This window comes from Homarus americanus, unplaced genomic scaffold (assembly GCF_018991925.1).
Source record: "Homarus americanus isolate GMGI-L3 unplaced genomic scaffold, GMGI_Hamer_2.0 scaffold50773, whole genome shotgun sequence".
In the NCBI taxonomy this organism is placed as follows: Eukaryota; Metazoa; Arthropoda; class Malacostraca; order Decapoda; family Nephropidae; genus Homarus; species Homarus americanus.
The window spans coordinates 133,738-155,863 of NW_024732576.1; the positions used below are offsets into that span (position 1 = coordinate 133,738).

Genomic DNA, 22,126 nt, shown 5'->3' on the forward strand with positions numbered 1-22,126 from the left:
TTTTTTTTTTTTTTTTTTTTTTTTAAGTGGTTACAAATATGATACAGGAAGGAAGCAGTACGACATGGGTTCTATTAAGATGGAACAAGAGGACAGAGCTGTCAGGATTATGTCAATTTGGCAAATATATTTATTGCAGTGGTAATTTTTATCTATCAACATGACAATTTCTGATATAACGGTTTTGGTGGTACAATAAAGGCAGGAATATAAAGTAGGTATTACAAAAATATTAATACTTAGGCAATGGATATTTTTAAAGATTATTTAAAGGAAGGGAGCGTAGTCTTTGCTCGGGTGAGTGGGGGTAAGTTGTTCCACACCTTCACACCATGATATTTTATGGAGGTCTGGGACTGAGAGGAGTGCTCGGGGGTGGTCTTAGTAGCTCTGGGTGCCTTAAGTTGTATCTCTGATTATTCCGGAACTGGAAATAATTACTGTATTGTCAAGCAAGTGATTGATAGATTTGTAAACAAAGAGGGCACAGCAGTAGGTGGAAGAGGAATGAACAAGGTGGAGAAAGAATGAACAAGGAGGAAGAAGAATGAACAAGGTGGAGAAGAAATGAACAAGGCAGAAGGGGAATTAACAAGGTGGAGAAGGAGGAATGAACAAGGTGGAGGTGGAGGAACAAGGTGGGGGAGTGAAAAAGGTGGAAGAGGAGGAATGTATAAGGTGGAGGGAGGGGGGTGAACAAGATGAAGGAGGGAGTGAACAAGGTGGAGGAGGAATGAACAAGGAGGAGTGAACAAGGTGGAGGTGGAATGAACAGGGTGGAGTGATCAAGGTGGAGGAGGAGGAATGAACAAGGAGGAGTGATCAAGATGGAGGAGGAGGAATGAACAAGGAGGAGTGAACAAGGTGGAGGAGTGTGGAGCAGGAGAGGTGAACAAGATGGAGACGTGAACCAGGTGGAGGAGGAGTAATCCAGTTTACTGTAGAGGTGGAGTGAACAGGGTGGAGGAGTGAACAAGAAGTAGGTGGAGTGAACAAGGTGTAGGTGGAGTGAACAGGGTGGAGGAGTGAACAAGGTGTAGGTCGAGTTAACACGGTGAAAGTGGAATGAACAAGGTGGAGAGAAAGGTGGAGGTGGAGTTAACAAGGTGGAGGTGGAGTGAACAAGGTGGAGAAAGAAGGTGGAGGTGGAGTTAACAAGGTGGAGGTGGAGTGAACAAGGTGGAGAAAAAAAAGGTGGAGGTGGAGTTAACAAGGTGGAGGTGGAGTGAACAAGGTGGAGAAAAGGTGGAACAAGTTGGAGGTGGAGTGAACAAGTTGGATGGAGTAAGGTGAACAGGGTGGAGAGGGTGAACAAGGTGGAGGAGGAGTGAACAAGGTGGAGGTGGAGTGAATAAAGTGGAGAAGGAGTGAAAGGTGGATGGTGGAGTGAACAAGGTGAAGGAGTGAACAATGTGGAGGAATAATGAAGAAGGTGGAGGTGGGGTGAACAAGGTGGAGGTGGCAGCAGGATGATGGTGGTGGAGAAGGAGGTGGGCGGGGCAGGGAGGGAGAGCAAGCAGCAGCAGGAGGGTGTAGGTGAGGACACACACCACTCTCAGTCTGGCAGGCTGTGGCCGCGGACACACACACAAACACACCTCTGTGCCTCACCACCTCTCACACCGCCACCACCATCACCACCATCACGGTAAGGCCCCTGCGTCTGTCTTGTGTACACCCGTTACACCAATCTTGTGTACTTTGTGGGACCATATACTGTGAAAATACACCTTTTATAAACCCGAGTGTATTGTGTCGTCGTATTCGAAGTGGCAAGAATTCCCTACACTTTAAGATACACCTAAAACCTCACTCCTTTCCTACACCCAGCAGGTAATGATGTGGATTCAGTTACTGTGAAAATACACTCTCTATATCCCTGAATGTATTGTGTCATCGTGTTTTACATTGCTACACTTCTCATAAACTCTAGGATACACCTAAGACCTCTGTTCTCTCTTCTACACCCCTCCTACACCCACCACACCCACACTTTAGGGACGCAGTTATTGTTGTTCTACACGCTCTACACTCTGGGGTACATTCCAGGATACACTCTCCTTACAGGTGACCTTTACAACACCTCAACTTCTCACTGCTACACTCTCTGGTATACCTAAGATATTATTTCTCACGTCTACACATTGTGTACACTCCGGAGTACACTACAGTGGCACCGGTCTCACTTCTACACCCTGCATACACCGGGTACACTCTTTAACACTGTTTTCCCCTGCGTGATGCCTACGCCCAAGGATATACTGTACTTCAAGACCTGCGGTTCTCAATTCTCTACACCCCCTACACCCTGATGTACACTTCAGGGGTGCAGTATTCTGTTTTAAATACTGTCTACACCCTCAAGATACACATAAAGTCTTCAGCTGTCATTTCTACACTTTCCTACACTCCAGAATACACTTAAAAGTCCTCAGCTGTTATTTCTACGCTTCCCAACACTCACAGGACACACTTAAAGATCTCAGCTGTCACGTATACACTTCCCTACACCCCGGAATACACTTAAATACCTCACCTGTCACTTACACACTTCCCTACACCCCATAATACACTTAAAGACATCAGCTGTCACTTCTGCACATTCACTACACCAGCAAAAATACACCCAAGGGTCTTAATACACTCTTCTAAGTATTACCTACACTCAAAGGTCTACACTTAACTTTTAGTACACACTTCTACACACTGTTTACACCCATAGGTATACTGTTACTGGTAGGCCTTGACACACACACTCTTCTACACATGACCTACTATAAACTTCTCCATATCAACTAACTTACACCCCATAATATACCTTAACCTGCATTTGTATACAACTAGTTATACCCAGAATATACCGTAACACCTACACCCATACGTCTACGCATTACTTACACTCCCAAGATACACCTTAACCCACATTCTTGCACAAGTATTTACACCCAGAATACACCCTGACAGTGTAGGTGTTCGCAATGTTTACACGCGTCCCCAACAGTGAGTGACCCTCGTTATTACAAACACTGACATACGACTGCTGGTGTTGCATCTTGCACGGCGTGATGAACATAGCACAGGCATCCCCGTGTTGCAGGGCGTCAAGTGGGACTCAACAAAAGGACTCAAGTGTCAGATTATATGAACCTCGAGGAGAACTAATATGTATATTAAGACCAGTGTGTTTCGTGGGTTGGGGCGGCGTGACCAAGTATGCAAATTTGCTTAAAGGAACAGTGTGTGTGTGTGTGTGTGTGTGTGTGTGTGTGTGTGTGTGTGTGTGGTGTGTGTGTGTGCGTGTGTGTGCGCGCGCTATAATTCTGGGTTTATTATAAGAGCTATAATTGAGAAGGTGTGAGGCCGACCTCAGAGGAGGGGGAGGGGGGTGTGGAGGCCGACCTGTAGAGGAGGTGTGGAGGCCGACCTGTAGAGGGAGGTGTGAGGCCGACCCAGAGGGAGGTGTGAGGCCGACCTGTAGAGGAGGTGTGAGGCCGACCTATAGAGGGGGGTGTGAGGCCGGGTGGGGTGGGGGGGGTTGGGGTGTGAGGCCGACCTATAGAGGGAGGTGTGAGGCCGATCTGTAGAGGGAGGTGAGGCCGACCTGTAGAGAGAGGTGTGAGGCCGACCTATAGAGGGGTCCTCGCTAAGGTGATGGAGGTGATTTTGACGCAGAGAAGATAGGCAGACGAGGGTTTGTTTGGCAGATAAGGTGGGCCCCTCACTGAGCCTAAGTCTGGGGTGGGGGTGATGGGGGTAGGTGGGGGCCCTTACTGAGCGTAATTCTCGGCGCCCTTCACCGAGCGTGACAGTCGAGCCCCTGACCGAGCCTAAAATGGTTTACCAGCCAGCTATTTACACTTTACCTTCGCCTTATAAGAGTTAGTTTATGTCGGTATATGTGATATTAGAGTTGTTTTAAGTAACGTATTTAATTTCATCATTCCTTAAAGTAAATATGTATAATATAGAGTTATTATAAGTAAATTAATTTTATTACAGTACAGAGTTCCTGAAGTAAATAAGTATAATTATTGTCATTAAAAGTAAACTTAGATTTAAATAACATCTAGTTTATATAGTGAATTAGTTAACGAGACGATAATGTCGGTAACTCAACCCGGCAATAGGGCGACCCGAGCAGAATTTGTTGACATGATCGTGAACCAGTAACCAGTCAGCCTGTCAGTGTGGGACCGGCAGTCATAACACAGTTGTGGTGTTACAGTCTTTGTGTTGTGTTGACGCCATCTTGGTCAGTATTGTGTGGCATCTTAAGTGAGATAGACAACACTTCACCTGTGACGCCACAACCTAACGTAAGAATCTTGGAGTATGTTTGTACCAGTGCCTGCCCCTGAACCTGTATCCTGTACCCTGTGTCTGTACCTGTGTCTGTACCCTGTACCTGTACCCTGTACCATGTACATGTACCTGTACCTGTGTACCTGTACCTGTATTCTGTACCATGTACCATGTACTGTACCTGCACATGTACCTGTACCATGTACATGCGCTCAGCCTGTACCATGGTAATTCTGTACCTGTACCTGTACATGTCTGTACCTTGTACCATGTACCTGTACCATGCACTGTGTCTGTACCCATGTACCCCTGTACCATGTACCTGTATCTGTACCTGTACCCCTGCACCATGCGTACATGTACCGTACCATGCACCCTGTACCATGTACATGTACCTGCACCTGCGCCTGTACCTGCCCACTTGCGCCTGCACTTGTGTCAGTGCCTGCACCCTGCACCTGTGGTCTGCACCTGCACACTGTACCTGTGTTCTGTACCTGCACACTGTACCTGTGCCTGAATTCAATACCTGCACTTGCATCAACACCTTCACCTGTATCTTCAATTGTACCAGCACACCTGTATCAGCACCTGTACCAGTATCGCACCTGTATCAGCATGCACCTGCATCGCACATGTACCTGTATCAGCATCAGCACATGTACCCGCATCAGCACATGCACCCGTATCAGCATCAGCACATGTACCTGCATCAGCACATGTACCCAGACCAGCATCAGCACATGCACCCGCATCAGCACATGACCGTGACCAGCACATGCACCTGCATCAGCATCAGCACACGTGCCTGCATCAGCACATGCACCTGCATCAGCACATGCACCAGACACATCAGCACATGCACCTGCATCAGCACATGCACCCAGACCAGCATCAGCACATGCACCGCATCAGCACATGCACCCTGCATCAGCACATGCACCTGCATCAGCATCAGCACCTGCATCAGCACATGCACCTGCATCAGCACATGCACCTGCATCAGCATCGCACCGCATGTGCACCTGCACCAGCATCAGCACATGCACCTGCATCAGCACATGCACCCGCATCAGCACCAGCACACGCACCTGCATCAGCATCAGCACCTGCATCAGCACATGCACCCAGCTCAGCATCAGTACATGCCCTGCATCAGCATCTGCACCCGCATCAGCACATGTACCAGATCAGCATCAGCACATGCACCTGCATCAGCATGTTGCATCGCCATGACCCGACCCGCATCAGCATCAGCACATGCACCGATCAGCACATGCACCCGTACCTGCATCAGCATCAGTACATGCACCTGCATCAGCACATGCACCTGCATCAGCACATGCACCTGCACCTGCATCAGCATCAGCACCCGCATCAGCACCCGTACCGCATCAGCACATGCACCGCATCAGCACATGCACCTGCATCAGCATCAGCACACGTACCCGTACTCCATCAGCACATGCACTGCACCTGCATCAGCATCAGCCGCATCAGACGACCCGCAACGCAGTATCAGCACACGCACCTGCATCAGCATCAGCACATGCACCGCACCTGCATCAGCACCTGCATCAGCACATGCACCCGTATCAGCATCAGCACATGCACCCGCATCAGCACATGCACCTGCATCAGCACATGCACCTGTATCAGCATCAGCACATGCACCTGCATCAGCATCACACCAGCACATGCACGCATCAGCATCAGCACATGTACCTGCATCAGCACAGCATCTGCATCAGCACACGCACTGATCAGCACAGCAGTACGTACCCGCACCAGCATCAGCAGCATCAGCACCTGTACCTGCATCAGCATCAGCACCTGCATCAGCACCCGTACCTGCATCAGCACATGCACCTGTACCAGCATCAGCATGCACCTGAGCCAGCATCAGCACATGCACCTGCATCAGCACATGCATCTGCATCAGCACCAGTACCGCATCAGCATCAGCACATGCACTGCATCAGCACATGCACCCGCATCAGCACTAGCACCGTATCAGCATCAGCACCCGCACCCGCATCAGCACATGCTGCATCAGCGCATGCACCTGTATCAGCATCAGCACATGCACCCGCACCAGAGTCAGCATCAGCACATCGACCTGCATCAGCACATGCACGTATCAGCACAGTCAGACACGTACCGTATCAGCATCGCACATGTACCCGTACCGCATCAGCATCAGCACTACTGCATCAGCACAGACCGTATCAGCACATGTACCAGACCTGCATCAGCACATGCACCCGCATCAGCATCAGCACATGCATCAGCACCTGCACCTGCATCAGCACATACCTGCATCAGCACATGCACCCTGCATCAGCATCAGCACATGCACCGTACCCGATCAGCATCTGCATCAGCACATGCACCCGCATCAGCAAGCACCCGCATCAGCACACGTACCCGCATCAGCATCAGCACATGCACCTGCATCAGCATCAGCACCTGCATCAGCACATGCACGTATCAGCATCAGCACATGTACCCGCATCAGCACATGCACCTGCATCAGCACATGCACCCGTATCAGTATCAGCATACGCACCGCACCGCATCAGCATCAGCACCTGCACTCAGCACATGTACCTGCATCAGCATCAGCACTGGCATCAGCATCAGCACCCGTACCTGCATCAGCACATGCACCTGCATCAGCACACGTACCTGCATCAGACGACATGCACCCGTACCTGCATCAGCATCAGCATCTGCATCGGCGCACCGCACCTGCATCAGCACATGCACCTGCATCAGCACTAGCACCCGCATCAGCATCAGCACATGCACCTGCACCTGCATCAGCATCAGCACTGCATCAGCACATGCACCGCATCAGCATCCGCACCTGCATCAGCACATGTACCCATCAGCATCAGCACATGCAATTCGTACCTGCATCAGCATCAGTACCTGCATCAGCACCCGCACCTGCATCAGCGCACCTGCATCAGCACCAGCATCTGCATCAGCATCAGCACCAGCACCCGTATCAGCATCAGCACATGCACCTGTACCTGCATCAGCATCAGCACCTGCATCAGCACATGTACCGTAGCATCAGCACCTGCATCAGCACATGCACCCGCATCAGCATCAGCACTAGCACCTGTATCAGCATCAGCACATGGCACCCGCATCAGCACATGCATCAGCACCAGGCACCCGTACCAGCACCCGTGCATCAGCATCAGCACATGCATCAGACCAGCTCAGCACCCGCATCAGCAATCTGCAGACCAGCACCAGCACCGCATCAGCATCAGCACCCGCACCTGCATCAGCATCAGCACCTGCATCAGCACCTGCATCAGCACATGCACCCGATCAGCATCAGCACATGCACCCGCACCCGCATCAGCATCAGCACCTGCATCAGCACCGCATCAGCATCACGCACCTGCATCAGCACATGCATCATACCAGCACCCGCACTAGCACCTGCATCAGCATCAGCACATGCACCAGACCAGCATCAGCACATGCACCTGCATCAGCATCAGCACCGCATCAGCACCTGCATCAGCACTAGACCCGCATCAGCATCAGCACATGCACCTGCATCAGCATCAGCACCCATCAGCACCTCAAACGCATCAGCACCGGGACGCACCTGCATCAGCATCGCGCCAGCACCCGCATCAGCACATGCATCAGCACCAGCACCGTACCAGCACCTGCATCAGCACTCCAGCACATGCACCGCATCAGCATCAGCACACGCACCTGCATCAGGTTCGCATCAGCACTAGCACCCGTACCAGCACCTGCATCAGCATCAGCACATGCACCGCATCAGCATCAGCACCTGCATCAGCACCAGCACCTGCATCAGCATCAGCACATGCACCTGCATCAGCACATGCACCCGTACCTGCATCAGCATCAGCACCCGTATCAGCACCCGTATCAGCACATGCACCCGTCAGCATCAGCACATGCACCCGTACCTGCATCAGCATCAGCACCCGCATCAGCACCTGCATCAGACATGCATCAGTACCCAGTACCGCACTAGCACCAGAACAGCATCAGCACATGTACCCGCATCAGCATCAGTACATACCTGCATCAGCATCAGCACCTGCATCAGTACCTGCATCAGCACATCAGCACCTGCATCAGCATCAGCACCAGCACCTGCATCAGTACCAGTACATGCACCTGCATCAGCATCAGCACCTGCATCAGCACTAGTACCCAGTCAGCATCAGCACATGTACCAGCACAGCATCAGCATGTACCTGTATCAGCATCGCACATGCAATCTGCATCAGCATCAGCACCTGCATCAGCATCTGCATCAGCACTCAGCACCTGCATCAGCATCAGCACATGCATCACCCGCATCAGCATCAGCACATGCACCACGCATCAGCATCAGCACATGTACCTGCATCAGCATCAGCACCCGTACGCATCTGCATCAGCACTAGCACCTGCATCAGCATCAGCACCTGCATCAGCAATTCGCATCAGCATTCGCATCAGCACATGCAATCGCATCAGCATCAGCACATGCACCGCATCAGCATCAGCATCGCATCAGCATCAGCACCGCATCGCATCAGCACTAGCACCTGCATCAGCATCAGCACATGCATCGCACTCTCAGCATCAGCACCCGCATCAGCACCCGCATCAGCACCAGCATCGCATCAGCATCAGCACACGTACCCGCATCAGCATCAGCATCCGCATCAGCATCAGCAATCTGCATCAGCATCGCACTAGCATCCAGATCAGCATCGCACATGCACCCGTATCAGCATCATCAGCACCCGCATCAGCACCCGCATCAGCACCAGTACCCGCATCAGCATCAGCACATGCACCTGCATCAGCATCAGCATCCGTATCAGCACCAGCATCAGATCAGCATCAGTACTAGCACCGTCAGCATCAGCACATGCATCCGCATCAGATCCGTATCAGCATCTGCATCAGCACCAGTATCCAGATCAGGCATCAGCACATGCACCAGTATCAGCATCAGCACATGCACCGCATCAGCATCAGCATCCGGCATCAGCACCTGCATCAGCACCAGCACTCCAGTCAGCATCAGCACATGCACCAGCATCAGCATCAGCACATGCACCTGCATCAGCATCAGCACCTGCATCAGCACCCGCATCAGCATCAGCACCAGCATCAGCACCGCATCAGCACCTGCATCAGCACATGCACCGCATCAGCATCAGCACATGCACCTGCATCAGCATCAGCATCCGCATCAGCACTAGCATCCGCATCAGCATCAGCACCAGTACCCGCATCAGCATCAGCATGCATCCGTGCATCAGCATCAGCACCCGCATCAGCACCCATCAGCACCAGCACCTGCATCAGCATCAGCCACGCACCCAGATCAGCATCAGTGCCTGCATCAGCACCAGCAATCGCATCAGCATCAGCATCAGCATCCGCATCAGCATCAGCACATGCACCCGCATCAGCATCAGCACCAGCATCAGCACCTGCATCAGCGCCAGCACCCGCATCAGCATCAGCACATGCACCCGCATCAGCATCAGTACCGCATCAGCACCCAGCATCCGCATCAGCATCAGCATCAGCACCATCAGCATCAGCACATGCACCATCAGCATCAGCACCCGTATCAGCACCAGCATCAGCATCAGCACCTGCATCAGCACGCGCACGTACCTGCATCAGCATCAGCACCTGCATCAGCACTAGCACCTGCATCAGCATCAGCACCAGTACCCGCATCAGCATCAGCACATGCACCTGCATCAGCATCAGCACTCCGCATCAGCACCCGCATCAGCACTAGCACCTGCATCAGCATCAGCACATGCACCGCATCAGCATCAGCACCTGCATCAGCACCAGTACCCATCAGCATCAGTACCAGCACCCGTATCAGCATCAGCACATGCATCTGCATCAGCACCTGCATCAGCACCCGTATCAGCACTAGTACCCAGATCAGCATCAGCAATACGCACCCGCATCAGCATCAGCACATGTACCCGTACTGCGCATCAGTACCTGCATCAGCACCTGCAGCATCAGCATCAGTACCCGCATCAGCATCAGCATTACGTACCTGCATCAGCATCAGCAATCGTACCTGCATCAGCATCAGCACCTGCATCAGCACCTGCATCAGCACCAGCAATCAGCATCAGCACCCGTGATCAGCACCTGCATCAGTACCTGCATCAGCACTACGCACCTGCATCAGCATCAGCACATGCACCTGCATCAGCATCAGTACCCCCATCAGCACTAGCACCTGTATCAGCATCAGCACTAGTACCCAGTCAGCATCAGCACATGTACCTGCATCAGCATCAGCACCCGTATCAGCACCTGTATCAGCACTAGTCACTGCATCAGCATCAGCACATGCACCTGCATCAGCATCAGTACCGCATCAGCACTAGTACCTGCATCAGCATCAGCACCAGCACCTGCATCAGCATCAGCACATGCACCCGCATCAGCATCAGCACCCGCATCAGCACCCGCATCAGCACTAGCACCTGCATCAGCATCAGCACATGCACCTGCATCAGCATCAGTGCCTCGCATCAGCACCAGCACCTGCATCAGCATCAGTACCAGTACCTGTATCAGCATCAGCACATGTACCTGCATCAGTATCAGTACCTGGATCAGCACCCGCATCAGCACCAGCACCTGCATCAGCATCAGCACACGTACCCGCATCAGCATCAGCACTCTGCATCAGCACCAGCACCTGCATCAGCATCAGCACTAGTACCCGTATCAGCATCAGCACATGTACCCGTATCAGCACCCGTATCGCAACCGCATCAGCACTAGCACCGCTTTCAGCATCAGTACATGTACCCGTATCAGCATCAGCACATGTACCTGCATCAGCATCAGCACCTGCATCAGTACCAGTACCCGTATCAGCATCAGCACTAGGCACCTGCATCAGCATCAGCACTAGCACTGCATCAGCATCAGCACATGCACCTGCATCGCATCAGCACCGCATCAGCACCCGCATCAGCACTAGTACCCATCAGCATCAGCACATGTACCCGTATCAGCATCAGTACCCGTATCAGCACTAGTACCTGTATCAGCATCAGTACATGTACCTGTATCAGTACTAGTACCTGTGCTCAGTTCCTGTACCTGTATCAGTACTGCACAGGTACAGGTATCAGTACTGGTACCTGCTACCTGTATCAGTACGCTGATAAACACAAAGTTTCGTCAAACACAAAGTTAACCCGAATTTGTGTTCGTCAGGGTAACTGTGTTTCTCTGCAACTGTGTTTGTCAGGGTAACTGTTTGACAGGGTAACTGTGTTTCTCTGGGTAACTGTGTTTGTCAGGGTAACTGTTTGACAGGGTAACTGTGTTTCTGCTGTAACTGTGTTTGACAGGGTAACTGTTTCTCAGGGTAACTGTGTTTGACAGGGTAACTGTGTTTGACAGGGTAACTGTGTTTTTCCACTTTTGTATATGTGGATTTTGTGTGTTCAATGCACTGTGATGTTTGCGTATAAAGGTTATTAGTGTGTGTGTGTGTGTGTGTGTGTGTGTGTAAAATTAAACACTTTACCACTATAAGTTAGTCACCAATGCATCAGTTATTGTTCACACACAAATATCTTTATGATTAGTGTATCTCAACACCATCTTCAACACGTCTAGACTCAAAAATATGCAAATTCAAACACCTCATTAGCATATCAATCATTTTCACCAGCCCCCAACACGTATTATCAACACACACCTCTTAGCTAATGATACAACAACATCATTTGAAGTAATATTCTATCATGCAAATTCTTATTATTTTTTTTTCTAAATAAGTTGATCCACTCCAGAGTGACTTTAGTGTGTGTGTGTGTGTGTGTGTGTGTGTGTGTGTGTGTGTACTGTTATCACTTATATATTTGCACTTTTACTTGTATCTCTATCTTGTACCTGTATTTGTATCTGTACCTGCTTCTGTACCTGCCATTATTCGAACTGTGGTTTAAAACATACACAGAGAGAGAGAGAGAGAGAGAGAGAGAGAGAGAGAGGAGAGAGAGAGAGAGAGAGAGAGAGAGAGAGTAAATTCCTTTCCAGAATATATACATCCCCTCCTAGCGGAAATTCCAGACCACACACACACATTATAACACACCACACACACACACACACACACACACTCACACACACACACACCTTCCCACACACACACACACACACACACCACACACACACACACACACACACACACACACACACACACACACACACACACACACACACACACACACACACCAACACACACACACACCTCCCAATATCAATACACACACACACACACAATATCATTCTTTCATACACAATATCAATACGCCCACGTCCTTCACCATACTGAAACACTAAGTGGTGTCAATCAGGTCGCGCTGCTTTTTAACATTATCAGGTGTTGAGGCTAGGGAAGGAAAGTTGTGTGTGTGTGTGTGTGTGTGTGTGTGTGTGTGTGTGTGTGTGTGTGTGTGCGCCTGCCAGGTCAGTTTTACCCATATTATTATTGTTCGCTCTGGTGCACCATGTTTATTATGAGTGCGTCTCCTCGACTCTCATTGGTTATTGATACAGCCAATCCGACGCCTTGGTTGTGACAGTGGATACCTGTTGCCTGTGTTTATGACAACAGGGACCATTATGTGACACACTTGCTTCATCAAGATACTGTGTGTGTGTGTGTGTGTGTGTGTGTGTGTGTGTGTGTGTGTGTGTGTGTGTGTGTGGGTGGCTGGTGATAGTGTGTGTGGTGATAGTGTGTGATGGGAGCTATGATTGTGTGTAAAGTGATAGTGTGTTTGTGTGTGTGAGTGTATACTGATAGTGTGTGTGTGTGTGGGTGTGTGTGTGTGTGTGTGGGTGGTGATTGTGTGGGTGGTGATAGTGTGTGGGTGGTGATAGTGTGTGGGTGGTGATAGTGTAGGTGTGTGTGTGTGGGTGGTGATATGTGTGTGGGTGGATAGTGTGTGTGGTGGTGATAGTGTGGGTGTGTGTGTGTGTGGGTGGTGATAGTGTGGGTGGTGATAGTGTGTGGGTGGTGATAGTGTGTGTGTGATAAGTGTGTGTGTGTGTGTGTGGTGATAGCGTGTGGGTGGTGTGTGTGTGGTGTAGTGTGTGTGGGTGGTGATGTGTGTGTGGTGTGTGTGTGTGTGGTGATAGTGTGTGTGTGGGTGGTGATAGTGTGTGGGTGGTGATAGTGTGTGTGGTGATGTGTGTGGTGATATGTGTGTGTGTGATGTGTGTGGGTGGTGATAGTGTGTGGGTGGTGATAGTGTGTGTGTGGGTGGTGATAGTGTGTGTGTGTGGTGATAGTGTGTGTGGGGTGGTGATATGTGTGTGTGGTGATAGTGTGTGTGTGGGTGATATTGTGGGTGTAGTGTGTGTGGGTGGTGATAGGTGTGTGTGTGGTGATAGTGTGTGGGTGGTGATGTGTGTGTGGTGATGTGTGGGGTGGTGATAGTGTGTGTGTGTGTGTGGTGATAGTGTGTGTGTGTGATATGTGTGTGTGTGGTGATAGTGTGTGTGGGTGGTGATAGGGGTGTGTGTGGGGTGGTGATAGTGTGTGTGGTGATAGGTGTGTGTGGTGATATGTGTGTGTGGTGATAGTGTGTGTGGGTGGTGATAGTGTGTGTGGGTGGGTGGTGATAGTGTGTGTGGGTGGTGATGTGTGTGGGTGGTGATAAGTGTGTGTGTGTGGGTGGTGATATGTGTGGGTGTGATAGTGTGTGTGTGGGTGGTGATAGTGTGTGTGGGTGGTGATAAGTGTGTGTGTGTGTGGTGATATGTGTGTGTGTGTGATAGTGTGTGTGGGGTGGTGATATGTGTGTGTGTGTGTGTGTGGTGATTGTGTGTGGTGTGTGTGTGGGTGATGATAGTGTGTGGGGTGGTGATAGTGTGTGGGGTGATGGTGTGTGTGTGGGTGTGATTGTGTGTGTGTGTGTGTGTGTGTGTGTGTGGCGATAGTGTGTGTGTGTGTGGCGATAGAGTGTGTGTGTGTGTGGCGATGGAGTGTGTGTGGGGTGGTGATAGTGTGGGGTGGTGATGGTGGTGTGTGAGGTGGTGATACAACACAGTGAAGCATCAGAAGTGAGTGTGGTGTTGGTGTTGGTTTAAACTGAGCATCTCTTTATGTCAAGTTATGAGATGCATATGACTTTTCTCTTCTCTCTCTTCTCTTCTTCTCTCCTGCGTTAAAACGGGTGGGGAAATGAGAGTGGTGTATTAGCATAGAGGAGAGAGCGATAGAGAGAGAGGGGAACTGCCTCGGTCGTGTTGACAATATTGCTCACTTACCTTTCAATACTGGACCTGTTGACGTCAAGTGTGAACCATCAACAAGGTTCAGCTGCCCTGCGTGAACCATCAATCAAGGTTCAGCTGCCCCTCAAGTGTGAACCATCACTGCTGTCTAGCTGCTGCCCTCAAGTGTCAACCATCACTCAAGGTTCAGCGTCCTCAAGTGTCAACCATCAATCGTTCAGCTTTCTTCGGGCGTCAATCCATCACTCAAGGTTCTGCCCTTCAAGTGTCAACCATCACTCATAGTTCAGCTGCCCCTCAAGTGTAACCATCAATCAAGGTTCAGCTGCTCCTCTAGTGTGAACCATCACTAAGGTTCAGCTGCCTCAAGGTGAACCATCCTTGAGCGGGATCAGACTGGAAGTTCCGGGTATAGAGGAGTTAAGTGGACGGTAGCTGTAGACCTCGACCTTGAGGCGGTCGTCCTCAAACCTCTTATGGTAATTTCCTGTAACTATACAAGAGAGAGAGAGAGGAGGAGAGAGAGAGAGAGAGAGAGAGAGAGAGAGAGAGAGAGAGAGAGGGTGTGTCTGCCGCCATTCTGAGCCTCCCGTGTCCTTCTACTATTGGGCCACCTATATACCCTCTACACTCTGAGAGTCGTCGCAGCACCTGTGAAAATCAACATTCGTAATTATGTGTTAGTGGGAAGCTCTTTTGTACACAACTGTAGCCATCTGAGCACCTGTCATTGTGGTAAACACACCTCTGTAACCACCTGGACACCTGTCATTATGGTAAACCACACCTCTGTAATCCACCTGACACCTGTCATTATGGTAAACACACCTTCAACCACCTGACACCGGTCATTATGGTAAAATACATCTTGTAACCACCTGGCACCGGTCATTTGGTAAACACACCTCTGTAACCACCTGGACACCTGTCATTATGATAAACACACCTCTGTAACTCACCTGACACCTGTCATTATGGTAAAACACATCTCTTGTAACCACCTGGACACCTGTCATTATGGTAAACACATCTCTGTAAACCACCTGGACACCTGTCATTATGGTAAACACACTTGTAACCACCGACACCTGTCATTATGGTAAACATATCTCTGTAACCACCTGGACACCTGTCATTATGGTAAACACATTCCTGTAACCACCTGGACACCTGTCATTATGGTAAACACATCTCTGTAACCACCTGACACCTGTCATTATGGTAAACACATCTCTGTAACCACCTGGACACTTGTCATTATGGTAAACACACCTCTGTAGCCACCTGGACACCTGTATGTAGACAGGCCGCTGTACACATCATCAACCCGTGTAAGGCTGTCTGTCTGTCTGTCTGTCTGTCGCGGCACCTGTTGTGTCTTGATACATAGACTAGCGTATCTTTACCTGTATCTGTACTACTGTGTGGGTGTGTTTGGATGGGTAGGTGGGTGGGTGTGGGAGTGTGTGGGTGGGTGTGGGAGTGTGTGGTGTGTATGTATGTATGTATGTATGTATGTATGTTTTTAAGACTCCCAGACAGGTGTTAGTTAAGTGGGCTACCCTCCAATGAACCAGGAATGTGACGTCACTATCACAACACCACCACCACCTCTCTCACCACCCTTACATTCCTTCACCACCACCACCACACACTACCACTACACACCATTACTACCACTACACACCATTACTACCACTACACACCATTACTACCACTACACACCACTACTACCACTACACACCACTACTATCACCATCTGTAGCTAATTGACTCGACTTGTGATATAGAATGTGGCAAATTGTGGTGGACAGTGGCGCCTCCCTCCTTCTCTCTTGTGTGATAACTAACTCCTGGGTCTCAGTGACGTGTGTAATGACGTGTGTTGTGACGTTGCAGTGACGTGTGTAATGACGTGTGTTGTGACGTTTTGCTGGTACTCGACGTGTTATGGCGAGGTGTGACGTGTTGTTGTTATGATGTGTTACGTGTTATGGTTGTTGTGTAGAGGTCGTTACTGTGACAGATTATATAAGGCGTTGTGACGAGTGGGATATGTGACGGTGGTGAAGGGAATATTGTTGTTACGCATAAAGTGAAGGGAGGTGATTATGTCCGTGTAATATATGAAGAGATAAATACTATAGTCACGCGAGGGTTCGACACACACACACACACACACACGCACACACACACACACACACACACACACACACACACACACACACACACTATCTCGTTAATAATCGAGTCTCGGCGTAACTTAAGGTCATGTTCACTGCTAACCTCAATTCGTATCTCAAACAACTTTTTCTACTCACGTCTCTGCAAATTTGGTGCCATTTTTTTTTTTCAGCATGTTTAGTTATTAATTTTGATGTAATTAAAGAACTTATTTGGCTAATGATGAGACGAATAAATAGAATAGTGAGAAGAGATTGTACTGCTGAGATGGTGATGATGGTGATTGGTGGTGGTGATTGGTGATGTTGTTATTGTTTTTGTTGCTGTTTGTGGTGGTGAAATGGTGATTGGTGGTAGTGAGTGGTGGGTGATGACATTACCAGTGTGGCCCAACATTGTCACAATTTCCTCTTAACTTACTGTTCTTGTAACCCGACTGACTCACTGTGTGTGTGAGAGAGAGCGAGGCACGCGTGGAGGGAGGGAGGGAGGGAGGACGGAGGGAGGAGGGAGGACGGAGGGAGGGACGGAGGAGGGAGGAGGAAGGAGGGGGGAGGGAGGGAGGGACGGAGGGGAGGGGGAGGGGAGGGGAGGGAGGGAGGAAAGGAGGGAGGGAGGGAGGGACTGCCCCACCACCACCACACACTCAACATCTCTTCACACAGTACTTGACTCACCGTCCATAATATAGTTGGTCGTCAGCCTGGCACTGTACACCGTCAGCCTGGCACTGTACACCGTCAGCCTGGCACTGTACACCGTCAGCCTGGCACTGTACACCGTCAGCCTGGCACTGTACACCGTCAGCCTGGCACTGCACACCGTCAGCCTGGCACTGTACCTTGAACATCAATGTGACACACGTCTGACCAGTCTGTTTGTCCGTGTAGATAAATGGTTCCCCCTCCCCCTCATTCTCCCTCCCTCACTCTCCCCACCTCCCTCCCTTAGTATTCTCTTTCCACCCCCTCTCATTTTCTCACACTTCTCCCTTGTTTGCTTAACCCCCCACATCTCCCCTATCTACCTCCCCCTCATGCCATTGTCCATTCTCCCTGTGCACCTCACCCCTGCCATTGCCCCCTCCCCCATTGCCCCGCCCCCCCTGTTATTGCCCCTCCTGCCATTGCCCTACTCCCTGCCATTGCCCGTTCCTCTTACCCTCCCCTGCCCCATCATTGCCCCCTGTCCTAGTTACAGGGCAAATATTTGTTGCATCCACAAACCTGGGCAGTGACACCCATCCATTGTGGGTCAGGATGCCCCTCAAGATACCTCGTGACCCTCCTCCCCATATATCCCCTCACCAGACACCATAAGAGACCCTCCTTCATACCCAACCGTCTTCACTACCTAACTTAACCTAACTAACCTAATCCTCTAACCTAACCTTAACCTAACCTAACCTAACCTAACCTAACCTAACCTTAAAACATCTGTAACGTATCATACACTGACTGAGAGACGGTTGAGGAAAGGAGTCCTTATCATTATTACTCTAACAAGTACTTTAATAATTGGGGTGAGGGTGACGCGAGGGGTGATGGGGGGGTGACGCGAGGGGTGACGCGAGGGGTGATGGGGGGATGGGGGTTGACGCGAGGGGTGATGCGGGGGGTGACGGAGGGGTGTGATGGGGTGAGAGTGATGGGGGGTGACGCGAGGGGTGATGCGGGGTGACGAGGGGTGATGCAGGTGACGCGAGGGTGATGCGGGGGTGACGCGAGGGGTGATGCGGGGGTGACGCGAGGGGTGATGCGGGGGGTGACGCGAGGGGTGGGGTGACGCGAGGGGTGATGCGGGGGTGACGCGAGGGTGATGCGGGGGTGACGCGAGGTGACGCGAGGGGTGATGCGGGGTGATGGGGGGGTGACGCGAGGGGTGACGCGAGGGGATGGGGGTGACGCGAGGGGTGATGCGGGGTGATGCGGGTGGGCGGGGGTGACGCGAGGGGTGATGCGGGGGTGACGAGGGATGACGCGAGGTGATGCGGTGGTGACGCGAGGGTGATGCGGGGTGATGAGGGGTGATGGGGGTGACGGAGGGGTGATGGGGGGTGAGCGAGGGGTGAGGGGGTGACGCGAGGGGTGATGCGGGGTGACGCGGGGTGATGCGGTGAGGACGCAGGGGTGATGCGGTGGGTGATGCTGGGGGTGACGCGGGGGTGATGTGGGGCTGGCGTTAGGGTGACGCGAGGGGTGATGCGGGGGTGCGCGAGGGGTGATGCGGGGGTGACGCGAGGGGTGATGCGGGTGATGCGGGGTGATGCGGGGGTGACGCGAGGGGTGATGCGGGGGGTGACGCGAGGGGTGATGCGAGGGGTGATGCAGGGGGGTGACGCGAGGGGTGATGCGGGGGTGATGCGGGGTGACGCGAGGGGTGACGGGGGGTGATGCGGGGTGACGCGGGGGTGATGCGGGGGTGACGCGAGGGGTGATGCAGGGGTGACGTGAGGGGTGACGCGGAGGGTGATGCGGGGGGTGACGCGAGGGGTGATGCGGGGGTGATGCGGGGTGACGCGAGGGGTGATGCGGGGGTGACGCGAGGGGTGATGCAGGGGGTGACGCGAGGGTGATGCGGGGGTGACGCGAGGGGTGACGCGGGGTGATGCGGGGTGACGCGAGGTGATGCGGGGGTGACGAGGGTGATGTGGGGGTGACGCGAGGTGATGCGGGGGGTGAGGGAGGTGATATGAAGAATTGAATTTGAATTGAAACAGTTTATTTAGCCAGATACGAGTGGATAATAATAACAATATTAACATGGCTGAGCTCAGTTGGAGAGCCTGAGGTCTCTTTTAGGCACCTGATATATACTATACATTTATCTCAAGAAGTATTATGTAACAGTTAGTATCATCTGGAATACTACAATAGCGGTGGTAATAAGAACATATCAGAATGTTGCCACGGTTATCACTCTCAGTATTTATTAATTTTATTTATTTTTTTTTAGTTATATATTCATAAATTACAGTGGAATTAGAAAACATAAGTATAATAGAGCAGTACAACCTGGGTTGTACAGTAATAAGGTTGAACAAGAGGACAGAGCTGTCAGGATTATGTTTAGTTGGCAAATATGTTTATTGCAATGATAATTACTTATCTATTGACGTGATAATTTCCGATAAACGGCTTTGATGGTACAATTAAAGCAGGTACTTTAATATAGTAGGTGTTGCAAGAAATATTAATACTTAGACAATAGATATTTTTTAAGTGATGATTTAAAGGAAGGGAGCGTAGTCTTTGCTAGGATGGGTGGGGGTAAGTTGTTCCACACCTTCACACCGTGATATTTTATGGAGGTCTGGGACTGAGAGGAGCGCATGGGGGGTGGTCTTAGTAGCTCTTGGTGCCTTAAGTTGTATCTGTGATTATGCCGGAACTGGAAATAATTATTGTCAAGCAAGTGATTGATAGATTTGTAAACAAAGTGGCACAGCAGTAGGTGTTAATATCTTCGAATCTTAAAAATTTCAATTTAGCAAATTTTTCGTTTGTGTGAGGGATGATAAGAGAAATGAGGGGTGATGCGAGGGGTGAGGGTGGTGACAGGGGAGGAGGGAGGTAAGAGGTGATACGGGGGGTGAGGAAGGGGTGGGGGAAGGAGGGTGAGAGGTGGGAGGGCAAGGTCGTCACTTTACGTAAAGCCTCTCACCTGTCATTACCTTACACACAGACAGTAGCTCAGGTGGCCCGATGTAGAGGTAGATGTACCTCGAGCACCACAACTACCACCCCTACAACAACCATCACCACAACTACCACCCTACAACAACCATCACCACAACTACCACCCCACAAAAACCATCACCACAACTACCACCCCTACAACAACCATCACCACAACTACCACCCCTACAACAACCATCACCAACTACCACCCCTACAACAACCATCACCACAACTACCACAACTACCACCCCTACAACAACCATCACCACAACTACCACCCCACAACAACCATCACCACAACTACCACCCCTGCAACAACCATCACCACAACTACCACCCTACAACAACCATCACCACAACTACCACCCCTACAACAACCATCACCACAACTACCACCCCTACAACAACCATCACCACAACTACCACCCCTACAACAACCATCACCACAACCACCACCCCTACAACAACCATCACCACAACCACCACCCCTACAACAACCATCACCACAACCACCACCCCTACAACAACCATCACCACAACTACCAATCCTACAACAACCATCACCACAACTACCACCACCCTACAACAACCATCACCACAACTACCGCCCTACAAAAACCACCATAACTACCAATTTCACAACAACCATCACCACAACTACCACCCCTACAACAACCATCACCACAACTACCACCCATACAACAAGCGTGATGGTGATAGTTATTAATGAGTCAAGGTGAAGGTTGTACACTTTCCCGACCTGAATAGTTATTACAACCTGGAGAGCTCATACTACATCACGCCCACCTACATCCCGCTCATACTACATCACGCCCAATCCCTCCCACCTACATCACGCCCACCTACATCCCGCCCACCTACATCCCGCCCACCTACATCACGCCCACCTACATCACGCCCACCTACATCACGCCCACTCATCCCGCCCACCTGCCAGCACGCCCACCCACAGCACGCCCACCTACATCACGCCCACCTACATCCCGCCCACCTACATCCCGCCCACCTACAGCACGCCCACCTACATCCCGCCCACCTATCCCGCCCACCTACATCACGCCCACCTACAGCACGCCCACCTACATCACGTCCATCTGCATTGCGCCCACCTACATCCCGCCCACCTACATCACGCCCACCTACATCCCGCCCACCTACATCCCGCCCACCCACATCCCGCCCACCTACATCCCGCCCACCCACATCCCGCCCACCTACATCACGCCCACCTACAGCACGCCCACCCACATCACGTCCATCTGCATTGCGCCCACTTACACCATACACCCCCGACCCAAGCCACGCCACCGCACGCCTCAGGGCTCAGGGTCGGGGGCATGAGAGTAGGTCGGGGGCATGAACATGGGTCGTGGGCATGAGAGTGGGTCGTGGGCATGAGAGTTGGTCGGGGACATGAAGACATAATCCATGGTTACAACAGACAGACTCAGACACTTGTGGCCGGAAACTGATAGCGTTATCCAGGTTAGGGGGCGACTACCACACACTACCACACTTAATGGTTCACTACCACACTTAATACTTCACTACCACACTTAATACTTCACTACCACACTTAGTACTTCACTACCACACTTAATACTTCACTACCACACTTA

At 51.1% G+C, this 22,126-nt stretch overlaps 2 protein-coding genes across 2 annotated transcripts; both read left to right on the forward strand.

The window, feature by feature from the left end:
• The first annotated feature begins 6,689 nt into the window (after positions 1 to 6,689).
• Positions 6,690 to 8,520, forward strand: LOC121868905 (LIM domain-containing protein A-like). The gene is made up of 3 exons (XM_042369922.1): positions 6,690 to 6,805; positions 7,377 to 7,712; positions 7,821 to 8,520. The coding sequence occupies exons 1-3, from the start codon at positions 6,690 to 6,692 to the stop codon at positions 8,518 to 8,520; spliced, it is 1,152 nt and encodes a 383-aa protein (XP_042225856.1).
• Positions 8,521 to 15,681: 7,161 nt separating this feature from the next.
• LOC121868906 (repetitive proline-rich cell wall protein 1-like) lies at positions 15,682 to 21,848 on the forward strand. Its single transcript, XM_042369924.1, has 2 exons — positions 15,682 to 15,762; positions 21,255 to 21,848. Exons 1-2 carry the CDS (start codon positions 15,682 to 15,684, stop codon positions 21,846 to 21,848), a joined length of 675 nt encoding a protein of 224 aa, XP_042225858.1.
• The last annotated feature ends 278 nt before the right edge of the window (positions 21,849 to 22,126 follow it).

What these genes read in the sequence shown, in the direction of transcription:
- LOC121868905 (XM_042369922.1), top strand. Translation starts at nt 6,690, where the DNA reads ATGCACCCGCATCAGCAAGCACCCGCATCAGCACACGTACCCGCATCA. An exon ending in GCACGTATCAGCATCAGCAC is followed by an intron (nt 6,806 to 7,376) that starts ATGTACCCGCAT and finishes CAGCACATGTAC; the next exon opens with CGTAGCATCAGCACCTGCAT. An exon ending in CCTGCATCAGCACCGCATCA is followed by an intron (nt 7,713 to 7,820) that starts GCATCACGCACC and finishes CACCTGCATCAG; the next exon opens with CATCAGCACCGCATCAGCAC.
- LOC121868906 (XM_042369924.1), top strand. Translation starts at nt 15,682, where the DNA reads ATGGTAAACACACTTGTAACCACCGACACCTGTCATTATGGTAAACAT. An exon ending in CCTGGACACCTGTCATTATG is followed by an intron (nt 15,763 to 21,254) that starts GTAAACACATTC and finishes CGACCTGAATAG; the next exon opens with TTATTACAACCTGGAGAGCT.